The following is an 18,129-nucleotide window of genomic DNA, read 5'->3' as shown; positions in this document are numbered from 1 at the left end:
ATCACGGGACCAAGTGGTGCTGCTAAGGATAAGAAGAGCAAGGGAAGTCACATTTCCTGAATGACTACCCTGAACTAGCACTGCTATAGGTACTTTACATATGTTCTCTCTCTAGATTCTCATAATCCTAGGAAGCCGTTATCAGTATCTCCACTTTATCAATCAGGCCACTGAGACTTAACCTGTTCAAGTAGCACAACTAGTAACAGCAGTTTTAACTCAAATTAAAAGTTAATCTCTTTCCTCCTAACCACAATATCAGAAGGGGTTAAAAAAAAAAAAAACCCTACTTTATCACTAAGTACTTTTCTATTATGTAGATAAATTACATCATAGAGGAACATATTTCTACCCCATTTTTGCTTTTTCCTTTTCGTTTTTTAGTTTCATCCTAAAGCCTATTTCAGGTATCTCTTGTTATCTGGGATAACTGAGAACAGAATGATGCAGCAAATCCAAAGTACAGATACGTGAGACATTTTGTTGAAACTCTTTTCTTGAAATCTTTGTCTTCTCAGAGTAAGAAACTACAATGATTAGGAAGTAGGTCTGTGTTCTGAATTCATTTTATGCAACTTGAGATCAACTTCTAATGGCTTAATGTATCCTCTTGCCATATCACCAAATGCTTTTCTGCTGGTCATAGAACATGCAAAGCTAAATGGTCTTAGGAGCTCGGATCCGTAGTCCTGACTACATTAGCAAGGGCTCTAAACACCTAAACTAATGAAACCAGCTGGTTTTCTACCTCTGACCACCTTTGGGTGAAGTAATGAGTTAACAAAGAAAGGTGAGGCCTCCATAATTCCCAGACCATTCTACTGGGCTCTCAGGAGACTCGCAGGATTCCGAGCAAAAGGGACTTTTGGGACCTTCTACTTAAATCTCCTAACAGGTTAGCAAACAGGTCCAGGCAGGCAGTTATTTGCCTAAGAGAAGCAAGTCTCCTGGCTCCTAGCCAAGTACTCTTTCTATTATACCACATTGCCTCCCCAATCATAAACTAGTGATTATGTCCAGATAACATTCAGTTTCTAAATCTCCCAGTTTCCCTTTATTCTGCATTATCTAGAGAACCCTGAGCAAAAAGTACACAATAAAAACAAGAGAGACCAGAAAAAGCTATTTTAATTTTCTATTAAACATTCTTCCAAAAGCATTATTTTATCCCATATCTCACTGAATTGTAAGAAATAACATTATTAGAAAAACTAGGAAAAAAGATAAATCGTGGTAATTAAACTTATATGAAAAATGCAAATTACAACAAAGGATTAAGAACTTTATACATTTAAATATGAGATTATAATTTGAAAACTGTGCATCTCAAAGCAAACTTTATTGTTCAATTATTCTTAATAGTGTTTTATGACGAATACACTGATTTTTCAGGAAGGAAACCCATTTAAAAATATTTTTATTTTAAAAATAAGCCTGTGTTCAAGCTCTGATCATGTTTCTTTTATTTTGATTTGGGAATAAAATACTGTTTCTGATGGCACAAAATGCAAAATTTTTAGATTTTTTTAATCTCACTAATTTTAAGAACTATTAATGGGAAACTGATTAAGAACATTAAGTGCACAATACTAATTACCGGTCAGCTATTGGTATTGTGTTTCTTAGTTCTCCCAAGGAAAACTCTTAAATTGAATCTTCAGCAGAATAATCCCTAAATACACTTTGTAAGCAAAACAAAGCTTTTTTGTTTACATAGGCTTTAGGATTTGACTGTTCCTAATTTTATTCTGAAACTCAATTTTACCCAGACCATAATTACTGTATTAACTTTGTAATGCACAGTTGTAGGCAATTCAGCAAAGCAGTAGTATACCAACAGGCTCTATTCACCCAGAGCCTAGGAAAAATAGGATTGGTCACACCCATTTAAAAACAAATCTATTCCACACTATTTGCCAATGTGTAGTCTTAGTCTAAATTCTGACAATGAAATAGATGGATATAAATCTATATATCTCATCTCGATTTTCAAAAGTAGTCAAAGGGAGTTCTTCACAGCTTAGCTTTGCCTGGCTGAAGCTGAAGATTTTGTAACTTCATAGCCAGACCCATGTTGCCAGTGATTTTCAATTTGCCTTGAAAGAAGGCCTGTGAAGAAGAAAGAAAATTCATTACTTGGTGTATTTTTAAGATTGCTCATGTTTCTACACTATCTGGCCCTGAGATCATTCATTTATCCATGTCACATGACGTTCTCTAAAATATGAAACTTGGCTTTCTGGAATAAATTTGGAACCAGATTCTTCAAAAGGAAGAATTTGTAAAGACCACGCTTTTCACAGAGCAGCAGAAAGGTGCAGCTTTCCCAAATGCCTTCTCATAGAAATTGAACCTGTTTTTACCTGTCCTCCTCAAAGTGGGTTCATACTAAACGGATTTTGTTTTAAAATATTCCATGTAGGTGGGAAATATGAGCCGAAATTTTTAGCAAGCTGTTGGGAGAAAAAGCATATGCAAAAAAAACACAGAAACTCTTGGGATTCAATCCAATGTGAATGTGGATGAAATGCCACCAATGATAAAGGAGTTATCCCTACAGAGGACACAGAGCCTGCTGAGACTGAGGTGCTTGAGTTACTCTTTGGCTCAGTAAGAAGAATCAAACCAATCTGAAATGCAGAGCCACAATTTGTTCCATTTAACAACTGCCTGGGATCAGATCACATGATGTTTACTAAATTTACCATGTAACAAAATCCCAGGAAAACTTAAGAGAAACAGCAAAATTGGGAACATAGCATAATTTCTCTGCCATGATCTCAGTATTTTAACTGAATGCTTAAAATAAGGAAGGGCTAGATGAAAAAAAAAGTTTTGATAATCCTAGCTTTTTCTTTTTTTTTTTTTGGAGATAGAGTCACTCTTGTCACCCAGGCTGGAATGTAGCGGCACTATCTCGGCTCACAGTGCAACCTCCACTTCCCTGGTTCAAGCAATTTTCCTGCCTGAGCCTCCCGAGGAGCTGATACTATAAGTATCACACCACCACACCCAGCTAATTTTTGTATTTTTTAGTAGAAACAGGGTTTCACCTTATTGGACAGGCTGGTCTCGAACTCTTGACTTTGTGATCTGCCCGCCTCAGCCTCCCTAAGTGCTGGGCTTATAAGCATGAGCCACCGCACCCAGCCAGTCCTACCTTTTCAACACTATATTAAGAAGTTGGGAGCTCTTCCACATTGTCTATGGGGATGTAAGGAGCTCTGCTTTTTCTGTACCTCCTGGTAAGGGTGACTAATTCCTTTTTTTTCCCCTCCTCTGTCTGGACAAACTAAATATTTCCTTTCTATATGGCATAAAGCCTTCTGTCTGATGACTTAAAGGTCAGGTGTCTCAGAACACAATATATTTAACATATGTCATTTAAAAATATGGACCAGTAGTACAGTAGACACTCACCACCTTTCCCCTTTCTTAGTTAAAAAAGAAAATCAGGTTTTATTTACTAACAATAGAGAAAATATGAATCTTCACCCTTTAGAGAGTCCAATTATTATTGCACTTTACAGATTATTTTAATCTGGCCTCTAGGTGTTCCTCATTGATGCTTTCTGCTGGAGCCAAACACTGAAATTAGAATTTCCACTGCATTTAATGATTTCCAGTCAAATCCTCTGGAAATCCTCTGACAATAAGGGAAGTCCATTAGCACATTAATAGAAAGGTCTGCCATTTTTATCTTTCATTCCTTTGGGTATTAACAGGTGCTGAAGGAAAATAAGCTGACACCTTGCCCTCCAAAATGGGCAGTACAAAGATAAATTGAGAGAATGAAGGCAGCTGATGTGTGAAGTCTGAACACCCTGCCAAAGCTGTGCATGGCACGTGCAGTGAGTGGGAAGGAGGATGACAGCCAGCTCCTATACTGGTGGCCTCTGTTCTGTCCAGATTTCTAGAGCAGGCTCAGTGGAAATGTCAATGCCAATGGTGTGTACTCAGCTGAAATATCACAGATGCAAATCTCTCACTTGTCATGGCATCAACTAAAATATGCTTGACTACTTAGAAAAAGCATTTTTAAAAAGCAGGCGTGAGAGTCAGTTGTTTTATCCAATCTTGCAAATTACCAGAGAACCACAGGAATAAGACCTAAAACAAACCAGACTGAGACAACAAAAAAAATTAAGTTACTTTGGAAAGAAACATCTTAGTTTCTTTTTTGTTAATGAAAAGCTCAGTATATCAAGTTGATAGAAAGCTCACTATATCAAGTCCATTCAACACTGCAGACGAAGATGCTTTGAGACACTCACAATCCAATGGGGAAGAGAGAGGCACATTACGACTAACACAACGCAACAGGCACTAAGCTGGCAGCCCAGTAAGTGGCTCAGTGACTGGTTACAGCTCCCCAGCAACTTGGAAAGAGGTCCTTGGAGATAACCTCAGAGCTAATTTTGAAACACATTTGTCAGATGAGGACAGGCCAGGCAAAAAGAAGAGCATGGGCAAATAACTAGAATGCAAAAGGTCATGCCTTTGTTCATGTCACCATTGCCTTTTCCTGGAACACTCCTACTTTCCACCTGGGCACTAAGCTCAAGAGCTGCTTCCTCTGTGGGGTTCTTCCTGATGGCCCAGAGAGATACGACTGCTCCTGTCTCCATTCTCCCCGATCACAAGCCAGATGTGGCACCTTGGATCTCTGGCTGGATTTACTCTTTTATAGATCTGTGGGTGCCCTGAGCATGGGAACTATTTCTTACTCATCTGGGAACTTCCAGCACACAAGACAGTGTCTGGCACATAGCTGGCTCTATAGATGTCTGTCATTTGTTTGGAGAACACTGAGTTTTGTAAGTCTGACCACTTTGTACTTTAGAGTCTGAGTCAGGAGATGGGGTAGAAAGGGCTGAAAGACCTACCTACTAGCAGGATATAAGCTCCATCTTACTTACCGACTGAGGATTCATTTTACCAGTCATTAAAGCCAGTAAGTCTGAGTCAGCCATTGTGATTGTGCAGTCAGCCTTCTTATCTAAAGCAGATACACAGGAGAAGGAAGGAGAAAAGGAGTTGTTCAGTTTCACATATACATTTTTGTCAAGAGCCACTGACTGCAACAGAATTCCACCCAGCACTGAGGCAGTGTGGGGAAATGGGCACTCACATATACTTCTATGGCAGCCTATAAAAATGTGACATAAACCACAAGCAATCCTGATATTTAACAAGGCAGACCTGATCAAATAAATTATGGTATATTCAAATAATGGGGTACAATACAAGCCATAAGAAGTGATATGGATCTGGATTTACTGACATGAAAAAAATGTTCATGTTACATTATTCATGATACTGTTATATAAGCCAGTTACAAAATAAACTGTATGATGCCATTTTTGCTTAAAAACAGAAGTCAATCATATAAATATAGACAAACATCTGTAAACTTAAGACACCAATATGTTACTAATAGTACCTGTGCCAGGTCTAAGGTGACCCTCCTGGTGTACATCCCCTTCCCTCCATTGTAAGCAGGACCTGTGACTTGCTTCTAGCTAACAGAATATGGCAAAGATAATGAGATGTCACTCTTGTGATTTTGTTACATTAAATGATTCCACCTTGCTAGCAGACTCATTCTTGCTCTCCTGCTGGCTCTGAATGAGCTCACTGTTACGCTGTGGACTTCCTATGGAGAGGGCCACGTGGCAGGGAACTGGCCGTTAGGAACTGAGGGCCAGCTCTGGCACATAGCCAGTAAAATAAGAAAGCTATCATTCCCATGGCCACAGGGAAATGAATTATGCCAGCAACCTGATGAGAGCCCAGCCCTGACCAATACCTTGACTGTAGCCTTGTGTGACTCTAAGCCCAGCTAAGCTGTCCTCAGCCTACTCATCTATGGAAACTGTGGGCTAATAAATGTGTGCATTGTTTTCAGCCAGTAATAGAAAATGAATACAGTTATCTAGATCAAGGGTTAACAAACTTCCTGTAAAGGATCAGACAGTAAATATTTTAGACTTTGAAGGTCAGTATCACAACTACTCAACTCTGCCCTTGTAGTGCAAAAGCAGCCATAGATAATATAAACAAATGCTGTGTTCCAATACAATTATTTTCAACAGGTGGCAGACAGAGGGAGGAGAAGATATTTGCAACTCATGTATCTCTGACAAAGAACTTGTATCCAGACTATATGAAGAACTCCTTTCTAAGGTACAGTGGATTGGGGGGAAAAAAAGAACTTTTACTGCTCAATTAGAAAAGTTATGATCCGGTATAAAAATGGGCAAATGACACACATAGGCATTACATAAAAGATCTCCAAATGGTCAAGAAACACATGAAACAGTGCTTCACTTCATTAATCATCAGAAAATTCACATTAAAATCATGTTGCGTGCCACATACCTACTGGAACAAATGGCTGAAATTAAAAACAAACAAAAAAGGACAATACCCAGTGTCAGTGAAGATGTGGAACAAATGAAAGGTCAACATAATACCAGAAAGACTGTAAAATGGTACAGCCACTTTCAGAAAACAGTCTGTAAGTTTCACATAAAGCTAAACATATACATACTATGTAAACTAGCAATCTTATTCCTAGGTATTTATCGAAGAAAAATGAAAACTTATGTCCACACAAAAACCTGTACATGAATGCTTATAGTGGCTCTATTCATAATTGCCAAAAGCTAGAAAAAACCCAAATGTGCATCAACTGGTGGAGGGGTAACCATCCAGCAGCAAAAAGGAACAAAGTCTCAGATGATACATGCAACAACATGAATAAATTTCAGTGAAAGAAGCAGGCTCTAAAAGCTACATACTGTATAATTTCATGTGTATGACTTTCTAGGAAGAGCAAAACTACAGGGAAGAGAAATCAAACTACTGGCTGCTTGGGCCTGAGGGGGCTGACTATGGAGGGACATGAGAATACTTTCTGGGGTAAACAGTCTGTCTATATTTTGATTTCCAGTGATAGTTACACAACTGTATCCATTTGTCTAAATTCACAGAATTATATATCTAAAAATGGTTGATTTTATTGTTTATAAACTATACATCAATTAACCTGATTTTTAAAAACCTAGGCCAGACATGGTGGCTCATGCCTGTAACCCCGGCATTTTGGGAGGCCAAGGCAGGCGGATCATGAGGTCAAGAGATCAAGACCAGAATGGCCAACGTAGAAATTTTAGTAGAAATTCCATCTCTACTAAAAATACAAAAATTAGCTGGGCATGGTGGCACATGCCTGTAGTCCCAGATACTTGGGAGGCTGAGGCAGGAATCCTTGAACCCGGGAGATAGAGGTTGCAGTGCACCACTGTACTCCAGCCTGGCGACAGAGCAAGACTGTGTCTCAAAAAAAAAAAAAAAAAAAGCTGTCAAGTACCAAGTGCTGTCAAAAATGCAGAGGAACTAAAACTCTCATATAATGTGGAAGGAAATGTAAAATAGTATGTCCACACCAAACACCTGTTTGGCTATACTGTACTTTATCAACTAGTCCTGGGTACATGTCCAGTGGAAATAAGTACAATGGAAATGTCCACTAAAAGACATCTATAAGAATATTCATGGCCAGGCACGCTGGCTCACACCTGTAATCCCAGCACTTTGGGAGGCTGAGGCAGGCAGATCATGAGGTCAGAAGATTGAGACCATCCTGACCAACATGGTGAAATCCCATCTCTGCTAAAAATACAAAAATTAGCTGGGCATGCTGGCATTTGCCTGTAATCCCAGCTACTTAAGGGGCTGAGGCAGGAGAATTGCTTGAACCAGGGAGTCAGCAATTGCAGTGAGCTGAGATTGCGCCACTGCACTCCAGCCTGGCAACAGAGCGAGACTCCCTCTCAAAGAAAAAAAAATTCCTAACTTTATTCGTAAGGCCCCCAAATTGAAACAATGCAACAATATGTCAAATGCACAAAGAATAAATTCGGGGGTATTCGCATAGTGAAAACAGACTACTGCCACATGAAATCGTATGAATGATCTTATCCTGCTGACAAAAGCCAGACCTATAGAAAAGTAAATGTCATTGTTCTATGGTTCTAGTTGTATGAATTTCCAAAATACATAAAATCAAGCTATGGTGATAGGATTCAAAATGGTGGTTCCTTTTGGGAGTGAATAGTGAAGGAGGAGGGCAGGAGGGAGGCTCCTGGAGTGCTTGCAACATTCTGTGTCTTGACCTTGGAGGTATATTCATTTGTAAACATTCACCAGGTGGTACACTCCAGAATTATGCCCTTTACTACAGGCTAAACTTCAATAAAAATTTTACAAAACACAAAACAAAACAAAAAACAAAACAAAAAAACAGGCGGTGAGCTAGATTTGGTCTGCAGGGCATAATCTGCCAACTCCTAACCTAGACAGTAGAATTTTGGTAGGGTAGTTCGTTTTATTTCTCTATCTTTTCTAATTTTTTTACATCAAATGTATGCAATTTTAATAATACAAAAATTTTAAAATAGACTGGGCACAGTGGCTCAAGCCTATAATCCCAGCACTTTGGGAGGCCAAGGTGGGTGGATCATGATGAGGTCAAGAGATCGAGACCATCCTGGTCAACAAGGTGAAACCCCATCTCTACTAAAAATACAAAAATTAGCTGGGCATGGTGGCACGCGCCTGTAGTCCCAGCTACTCGGGAGGCTGAGGCAGGAGAACTGCTTGAACCCAGGAGGCGGAGGTTACCGTGAGCCAAGATCGCGCCATTGCACTCCAGCCTGGGTAACAAGAGCAAAACTCTGTCTCAAAAAAAAAATTAAAATATTAATTTTATTATCAAACTAAAACACTGGAAAAAAGACTGGACAACAAAGACTAACATCTCATTGCTAAATCAGCCATCTCTACCTTGTCCAAATGAGAGGTTTCAAGTGCAAAAGGAAAAATTCACCAAGAAATCAACATTTTCAGCAGTCAACATTTTAGGCAATCAATTAATATAACAATAGGATTCTAACAGTTGCCTCCTCTCATTAAGAATTAGCTCAAATTAAAGTTGAAATTAAGTCACATTTATTCACAGTGCACTTACCTGAAACTACTCTACTTATATGTGTATGTGTTTTCTTTCTGTCTATATTTGTCCAGTAGAATGAAAACATCAAGGGGGCAGAACCCTTGTCAGTGTCATTCTCTGCTACATCCACAGGCCCTTGAAGAGTACTTGACACATAGGAAATCAATAAACACTTGTTGAATAGGTGAGTAGATTATGTGAAGTTCAAAAGATGACCAGATGATGGCACAACAGGCAATCAGATGATCTGTGCCTTAATAAAAGAGTTGGAATGAACTATTAAAGCATAGTATGCCTATATTATTCAATAACTGAAACAAGATAGAAAAAAAGTTTTTATTATGTGTTTTACAACTCAGGGATTGCCCCTAAAAAGACTGAGATTCAATGGTCATCCTAACTTAGGGGCTAACAAAATTTTCTCTTAATATTGGAAAAAAAGGTCTAAATCCTTAAAAACATAAACAAATTTACAGCCTAGAAAATCCAGTTCTATTGCAGATATATAAAATCAAAGAGCATGAGGGAAAAAACAAACTGAGATAGTTGGACCTGGTCCTAAAAGTCCAAGAAAGGACTCTTGGTCATTGAAAGGGGGCTTCAGGAGGTAAAATCTGCTTCTGCTGCTGCTGTAGCATCAGCATTTATTGAGCTCTCACTATGCTGAACACTTCAACATACCTGGTCTCACCTGATCTTTATAACAATCCTATGAGGGTTGGAGGGGTCAAATAACTTGACCAAGATCACATAGCTAGTAAGTAGCTGAGCTACATCTGAATTCAGATTCCTGTTGCCAAAGCTCATACTCCCAATTCCTATGCTCTACTGCTTCCTTTTGTTGTAGGAAGTATGTAAACATTCAACAGCTCAGTTTTAACTGTGCCTTCACCAATTCATCAGCATTTGATGAATCCCAGATGGTTTCCCAGTTTCCAAAGTCCTTTTGAGGGGCTTACACAAACCTGTATATCCATGCAAAATTAGTGTTTAACATATGGTCTGTGGAGGAAGCAGTGATTTACTGAGCACTTACTACGCTCGGTGCTCTATCTTCCTTATCTCATTTAATCCCCACAGCAGTTCTATGGATAGAAAATAGTCTCATCATATTCCAGATAACTTTTTTTTCTAATCTGTAGACTCAGGGAAGGTATATAGCCTCTAAGTGAAAGAGCCTAGATATGAACCCAGGTTTGGGTGCTTCCAAAAGGCTATGCTCTTTCTGGTATACCTTGGGGATAGGTGACCTTGAAGCCTTCTGTATCGTGCTGCCCATAAAGGGATAGGGTTGAGAACTCAAAGGGCTGAAGGAGCAAAATAAAGAAATGAATGAATAATATGTTATCTTATATTAATCAAAGTTGGCTTCCTGGAAATATGCTACATGAGTTGCTTCAAAGGAGATGAGGGAAAGGCAGAACTCATGGAGAAGATACTAAAAGGTACCCAAGCAGCAAAAAGAGACAATGGAAAATGCACAAAATCTAAAAATCCATAATAAAATCATCTCAATAATCATTACCAAGATCTTACAAAATACATTTAAGTAAATCTTACTTTGTTAACAATAAACAAACCCCCTAACATTATGTACATGCCGAATGAAGTAGCAGTTCTCCTTAAGATGCCAGTTCAAACTAGGACAGGTTATTAATGCTTTAATGCAGCTAACGTCTAACAAACAGCCATTTGTTGGTTGGTGTAAAAGGAGCTGACAATTTCCAGTGGTGGCTTTTCTTGGTTAAGTCTGTATTTCAGCACCATTCTTGGCTGCCAACAAGTGTCAGTTTCAGCAGAAATTCTCCTGTGCCAGGGTAAGATCCCTTAGGATCTGGGGTACGGCAACTAATGTGGGAAGAACATGAACAAGAACCTATCTTGAGGGAACTCAGCTTTTCCAAAATCATTCAACAGCTTTGCATCAGCATATTATCTCTTTGATGACAAACCAACAATCAACCAACAACAACAAAGTAGAAGGAAAAGGAGAAATTTTTTAAAAACAACCTTAGTATCAGTATGGGCATATCTAAATATAAAAGTAACCATTGACCTTCAGTCATTTTTTAAAAATCACTACCATAATTCCTGAAGTTCTTTCTATTTCTAAAAGCTGGAATCCAGATAAAGCCCTTAGCTTTTCTTGTACCCCACCTTAGAGTGGCAGCTCACAGAAGGCAGTTATGGCCATTTTTTTACCCATTCATTTTAGAAGGAAAAAAAGGGACTCTGTATAACTCAGGAACCTTCCACAACAAAGCCATGCTGCCCACACCAGATGGATGCCCTAACTACTGCTCAATTTTTCTTTCATTCATCTCTCATCAATCCCTTATTCAACAGTGCACTTAACGGTGCTCTTAACTTTTTCTCTGGACTCCAAGCTCTATACTCTACTTCAGGAGCTTGCCAACCTCCTCTCCTCTCAAAATGCCCCTGAATATTTAACTACCCTTTCAGAGAAAGAAGTTTCCATCCATCCCTTCTTACTAGAGGTAACCTTGCTTCCACCTGTGCTCCCAATGTCATCCTTTCCTGCAGGATCTCCCTCAAAAATGTGTCAGTAACAAAATTTCACCACCCTTGACAGATGTGCTTCTTCTACACAATTCCCAGGTCCCATTACCTTCACCTCCAGGATGGCTGGCATCTACTCTCACGACACTCACTTCTCTCACTGCCTACACTCAAGAGGATGCCTACACTGGCCATCTGCTCACTTAGACAGCGGAAACTCACTTAGACAGTGGAAACATTTATCCTCCTGTGGCTCTCTCTGCCTCTGATCTCTCCCCTTTCAATTCATCAGGTCTAATGCACCAGCTTCATCTTCTAAAATACAGCTCTGACTTCACTTTTCTATATAAGAAGATGTAATGTATATTAATTAAAAAGCTTTCGTATACTGGTTCTATACCAAAGGACTTTCGAAGTTCCTATCATGGCATCGCAAGCCCTCCAAAAAGCTGGTCCCAATCCACCATGTTTCTAAATTACCCTAGGCTTTCTCCAACAAGAGAAGCACAACAGCACAGTACAGCTATCACTTACTGAATGCTTACTCAGTGCCATCCATTCATTCTGTTTTCCATTTTTAAATTACTCATTTTTGAAGGCCTACCATGTGTCAGGTACATTCTAAGCACTGGAAATGCAGCAGTGTATCTCAGACAAAAAGCTCTGTCTTCACAGAACTTATAATTCAAGTGAGAGAGATGGACAGTAAGAACGTAAGTAAAATATTACATGGTATATCAGATGGTAATAAATGCTTTGGAGAAAAATAAGACAGAAAATGGCAATAGGTAATGGCAATGGGGGTAAGATTTTAAAAGGGTGGCTAGAGAGGGGCTCACTGCAAAGGTGACCTGTGAGCAAGGATCCAAAGAAAATGAAGGAATAAGCCACAAGGATATCTGGGAGAAGATAATTCCAGGCAGGAAACAGAGAGTAGAAAGCCCCCAACCAAGGGCATCCGACATTCATGCAACAGCAAGGAAGCCAATGTTATTGGAGCCAAGTAAGTAAGGACACAGTAAGACAGTGAAAACTGGGGCCAGATCACAGTGCAATTTTAAGAACTTTGTTTCCACTTGGAGTGTGACAAAACTATTGGATGCTTTTGAGCAGAGGAAGGTAACAATCTGACAAGTTTTTAAATAATCACTCTTGCAGGTGTGTAGAGAAGAACCTGTAGGAGACCAGATAAAAAAGGATATTGGCTTAGACCAGGGTAGTGGTGGTGACAGAGGAGGATAAGATGTGTTGATGGGTTAAACTGTGGAATGTAAAAGAAAAAAAGTAGCCACGGATGACTTCAACGTTTTCAAACCAAGGAACCAGTAGGACACAGGAACAGTTTACCAATTATGGGAAAAGAACAGGAGGAGTACGCACTTAGAGGGGAGAAGAAGAAAGATCAGGAGTTCAGCTTCTCATTTTTGCAATACCGATTAGGTGTCCAAGTAAACTTGTCAGTTAAGCTGCTGGAAATACACCTTGTAGGTCAGTGGCTGGGTCCACGCTAAAGACAAAGTCATCAGTGCAGAAACTGTTTTAAAGCATGGGACTAGATAAGATCCCCAAGGAATTAAGCAAATAGAACTGAGCCTTGGAACACTCCAATGTTTAGAAATTTGAAGCCAGGAAGAAGCCAGAAATAGAGGCCAGTAGGTAAGAGGAGGAGCAGCCAGCAGGTAAGGAAAACATTTAAGTGTAATAACATGAGGGCTGGGAATTAACCACTGAATTTAGCAATGTGGTGGTCACTGGTGACCTTGACAGGAACAGTCTGGGGATAGTGATGAGAATAAAAACTGACTAAAGTGGGTTCAAGAAAGATTTGAATGAAAATAACTGGCAGTAGTGAATATAGACAGATCTTCCAAGGCCACTAGCCATGCACTGGACCATGTGCCTGATAGGTTAATTAAGAGAGAATTCCCTCAATCCGCATACCAACCTTATGAAAGGTGCCATTTATTATTAAGCCCATTTACAGAAGGGGAAACTCAGTCTCAGAAAAGTTAAATAACTTGTTCAAGGTCAGAATATGTGAATGGCATGGACAGACTCCAACCCAAGTTTGCATAATTCCAAAGACTAACACTGGCAACTCTGTGATGCAGCCTCTAAATCCTTTGGAGGAGGTGGCTTTGACCTGTTCCTGTTCCCTGGAATCCACTAGTTCTTTAACATTAAAAGCCAGGCCTGCGCCGGGCGCGGTGGCTCAAGCCTGTAATCCCAGCACTTTGGGAGGCCGAGGTGGGTGGATCACGAGATCAAGAGATCGAGACCATCCTGGTCAACATAGTGAAACCCCGTCTCTACTAAAAATACAAAAAATTAGCTGGGCATGGTGGCACGTGCCTATAATCCCAGCTACTCAGGAGGCTGAGGCAGGAGAATTGCCTGAGCCCAGGAGGCGGAGGTTGCGGTGAGCCGAGATCGCGCCATTGCACTCCAGCCTGGGTAACAAGAGCGAAACTCTGTCACAAAAAAAAAAAAAAAAAAAAAAAGCCAGGCCTTTTTCGGAACAGCAAAGCAGACTCCCATTTTCCCAGCTGACAGCCTTCGTAAACTTGTCGGTACTCCTAGGAATGAAGTCATTCCCAAACTAACCTGAGTTGGGAAGCACTGATCCTTTGCCATTCTTCACATCCACCACCCAGGTGGCCTCTTTACCCCCAGGACCATCTTTCACCTTGAAGGCAAAAATACCACCGATTTTCTTCACAAACTGTTCTCCTTCCTGGAAAGAAAAATAACACTATGAGTTACATTAAGTCCATTTCTCTGGCTTTCTTCTCAAGCAAATTAATGTTTAAATAGATACACGATATGATCATCTAGGCCAGGGAGCAGTCCCCAGGTCCCTTATGATCTTTTACCCAGAAAAGTCTGAAAGGCAACCAGGCAACAACTCCCACATCTGCCAAGTCTTTTATTAAAAATGGTTTTTTAAGCCAGGCATGGTGGCTTATGCCTATAATCTCAGCACTTTGGGAGGCAGAAATGGGAGGATCACTTGAGTCCAAGAATTGGAGACCAGCCTGGGCAACATAGTGAGACCTGCTCTCTACTAAAAATAAAAAAAAAATAGCTAGGCATGGTGGTGTATGCCTGTGGTCCCACCTACTCAGGAGGCTGAGATGGGAGGATCACTTGAGCCCAGGAGTTCCAGATTAGGTGAGCTATGATCATGCCACTGCACTCCAGCCTGGGCAACAAAGCAAGACGTTGTCTCTAAAAAACCAAAAAGGGCTTTTTAGATAAAACTGGTAGAAGGGAAGGAGGGATGGGGCAGCATTTTCTGCCAAAATAGCCCTCGTATGTTTCAATAATTTGGGAAAGATTCACTCTGGCCTCTCTAAATGTAGAGATAACCAACCTGCCCTTCACGTGTGTAACATACATATAAGCATATAAAGGGGGGGTGTATATATATATATATATATATATATATATATATATATATATACATAAACATATAAATTATGTATTTTTTGAGACAGGGTTGGTCTCACTCTGTCACCCAGGCTGGAGTGCAGTGGCTCAATCAGGGCTCACTGCAGTGTTGATCTCTAGTGCTCAAGCAATCCTTATACCCTCAGCCTCCCTCAAGTAGCTGGGACTATAGGCATGCACCACCACAACTGGCTTAGTGTATTTGTATGTGTGTGTTGTGTGTGTGTGTGTGTGTGTGTGTGTGTGTGTGTGTGTTGTGTCTGTAGAAAGGATCTCCCTATGTTGCCCAGGCTGGTCTCAAACTCCTGGCATCAAGCAATCCTCCTGCCTCAGCCTCCCAAAGTGCTGGGATACAACGGTTAGCCACCATGCCTAGCCCTTCATGTATTTTTGGTTCCTTGCAATCAGAACTTAGACAAGTGGTTCTGAAATCAAGGCCTTTTGCTATTGTTGTTGTTCTTCAACCCATTTTCTCTATCGGCATAAAGAATTATATGAGTGGCCGGGCGCGGTGGCTCAAGCCTGTAATCCCAGCACTTCGGGAGGCCGAGGCGGGTGGATCACGAGGTCAAGAGATAGAGACCATCCTGGTCAACATGGTGAAACCCCGTCTCTACTAAAAATACAAAAAATTAGCTGGGCATGGTGGTGCGTGCCTGTAATCCCAGCTACTCAGGAGGCTGAGGCAGGAGAATTGCCTGAACCCAAGAGGTGAAGGTTGCGGTGAGCCGAGATTGCACCACTGCACTCCAGCCTGGGTAACAAGAGCGAAAAACTCCATCTCAAAAAAAAAAAAAAAAAAAGAATTTTATGAGTAATATTCCATCCACCACTTGCTTTTGGATATTGGGAAAAGAAGCTGGCCTAAATACCAGGAAAAAAAAGGTAGACCTGTATCTCTGCAAAGGGGTTTCCCTTCTCCTTCCCTTCCTCTTTTTTTTCCATGCTTCATTCCCAGTCTTTCCTTACTGAAGCGTTTATTGAGCCAAACACTCTTACAGGCACCAAGGATACAGAAATAGGAGTCAGAAAAGTAAATAATGACAATACACTATGATAACCATGACAATACACTGGATCAAGGGAAACAGAGGGGACCGCAGGAGCACAGAGGAGCGGCTAAGCCAGCTGGCATTGTGAATAATGAAAGGATAACAACAACCTCACACACCTTGTTTAACAAAAACAAAAACAACATAATTTTATTTAAAAAATTTTTTAGAGAAGGAACATTTATCTCACTATGGAAAAATCAGAAAATAAGCAAGCGGAAGAAAATATAAATCATTCATACATATATATTTTTTGAGACCAAGTCTTACTCTGTCACCCAGGCTGGAGTGCAGTGGTGCCATCTTGGCTCACTGCAACCTCTGCCTCCTGGGTTTGAGCAATTCTCCTGCCTCAGCCTCATAAATAGCTGAGACTATAGCACGCACCATCATGCCTGGTTAATTTTTTGTATTTTTAGTAGAGACAGGGTTTCACCATGTTGACCATGCTGGTCTTGAACTTCTGACCTCCAGTGATTCCCTGCCTCAGCCTCCCAAAGTGCTAGGATTACAGGCGTGAGGCATCACATCCAGCCAAAATCATTCATAATTTTACTCAAAGAAAATAATTTTTGGTATATATATGCAGAGAAATAATATGAGTTTTGTACCAAAAACAAGAAAATTTTTCTGTAAACAGAAAAAGTAGGTTATAAAATATAATCTCATTAAAGATATATATATACATATGTATATGTATGTATATATCTCTCTTTTAAATGGTATCTGTTTAACTAAACAGAAAAGATTTTATATATATATATATATATACGTGTGTGTATGTGTGTCTTAAATGGGATGTTTAATTATATTAAACAGAAAAAACAGATTAAAAAACAATGATCCCACTTAACAGATACATATATATAAGATTTATATATATGTATATGCTATATATATTTTATATATATATTCAGAAAGGTCTAATAACTTGCCTAGGTTTGTAGAAGTACAAGAGGAAAAATTCAAACCTATTTTGATTCCTAGATTTGGTGTTCTTAATTAGCAAAGTTTAATTCTAGGGATTTACCCTTAAATAAATGAGGCTCTGTAAAAATATTTAGATATAGAGCTGGGTGCGGTGGCTCACACCTGTAATCCCAGCACTTTAGGAGGCCAAGTCGGGCAGATCACGAGGTCAGGAGTTTAAGACTAGCCTGACCAACATGGTGAAACCCCATCTCTACTAAAAATACAAAAATTAGGCCAGTGTGGTGGCGGGTGCCTGTAATCCCATATACTCAGGAGGCTGAGACAGGAGAATCGCTTGAAACTAGGAGGCAAAGGCTGCAGTGAGCCGAGATCATGCCATTGCACTCCAGCCTGGGAAATAAGAGCAAAACTCTATCTCAAAAAAAAAAAAAAAAGGAAAAAAAAATTGGATATGAGAATGTTATTCACAGCATTGTGATAAGAGCCAGAAATCTGCATAAGCCTGAATAACAATTAACAGGGTGCTGATTAAATAAAATATGGTATATATATGCTATATATAAAGCTTATATATATATATATATATATATATATCTCTTAAATGGGATCATATTGTTTTATAATCTACTTTTTCTGTTTAATATAATTATCCTAATTACTGTGTCACTAACATTCTACATAATTTTAAATGGTCACATATATAGTCTTTAATTGTAAAAGTATACCATATTTTATTTAACCAATACCCTGTTGATTGTTATCAACAAGTTAGCCAGGTTATTAGACCTTTCTGAATCTCAGTTTTCTTATGTTAAATGGGAATAAAATGGTAACTACCCTCATAGAGCTGAAGGAGGGCCATGTAAATACCCAAAACACACAGAGTACTCAATGAATGTTAGCATTGTGTTGTTGTTGTTTTATTCTATGATCTAGCTGCTATTTCTGTGCCAATATTATAGCTTTATAATATACTTGACTCTTTGACACAGCAAATCTCAATTATAATTCCTCTCTTCCAAATATTCTTGAGTATTTTTGGATTTTTTTGACACATTTTCCTTTGTATGTACTTCATAATCACTTAGTTCTTCTCCCAAAATGTTGTTGGAGTTGGCTGCGGTTACATAAAATATACAGATCTGTTTAGGGGAG

At 39.5% G+C, this 18,129-nt stretch overlaps 1 protein-coding gene across 1 annotated transcript in view; it reads right to left on the bottom strand.

Moving 5' to 3' along the window:
- Positions 1–1,110: 1,110 nt before the first annotated feature.
- SCP2 (sterol carrier protein 2) overlaps positions 1,111–18,129 on the bottom strand; it is a 121,092-nt gene continuing 104,073 nt past the window's right edge. The window contains exons 14-16 of the mRNA XM_039474595.2: positions 14,144–14,273; positions 4,920–4,999; positions 1,111–2,109 (exon numbers count right to left, since the gene is read on the bottom strand). Coding sequence (XP_039330529.1) covers positions 2,014–2,109; positions 4,920–4,999; positions 14,144–14,273 — 306 coding nt within the window. The 3' untranslated portion in view covers positions 1,111–2,013. The remainder of the gene's footprint in view (positions 2,110–4,919; positions 5,000–14,143; positions 14,274–18,129) is intronic.

Source organism: Saimiri boliviensis, chromosome 11 (genome assembly GCF_048565385.1).
Source record: "Saimiri boliviensis isolate mSaiBol1 chromosome 11, mSaiBol1.pri, whole genome shotgun sequence".
Classification (NCBI taxonomy): domain Eukaryota; kingdom Metazoa; phylum Chordata; class Mammalia; order Primates; family Cebidae; genus Saimiri; species Saimiri boliviensis.
The sequence above is the reverse complement of the archived record's forward strand: the minus strand, read 5'-3'. Positions and strand labels throughout refer to the sequence as shown.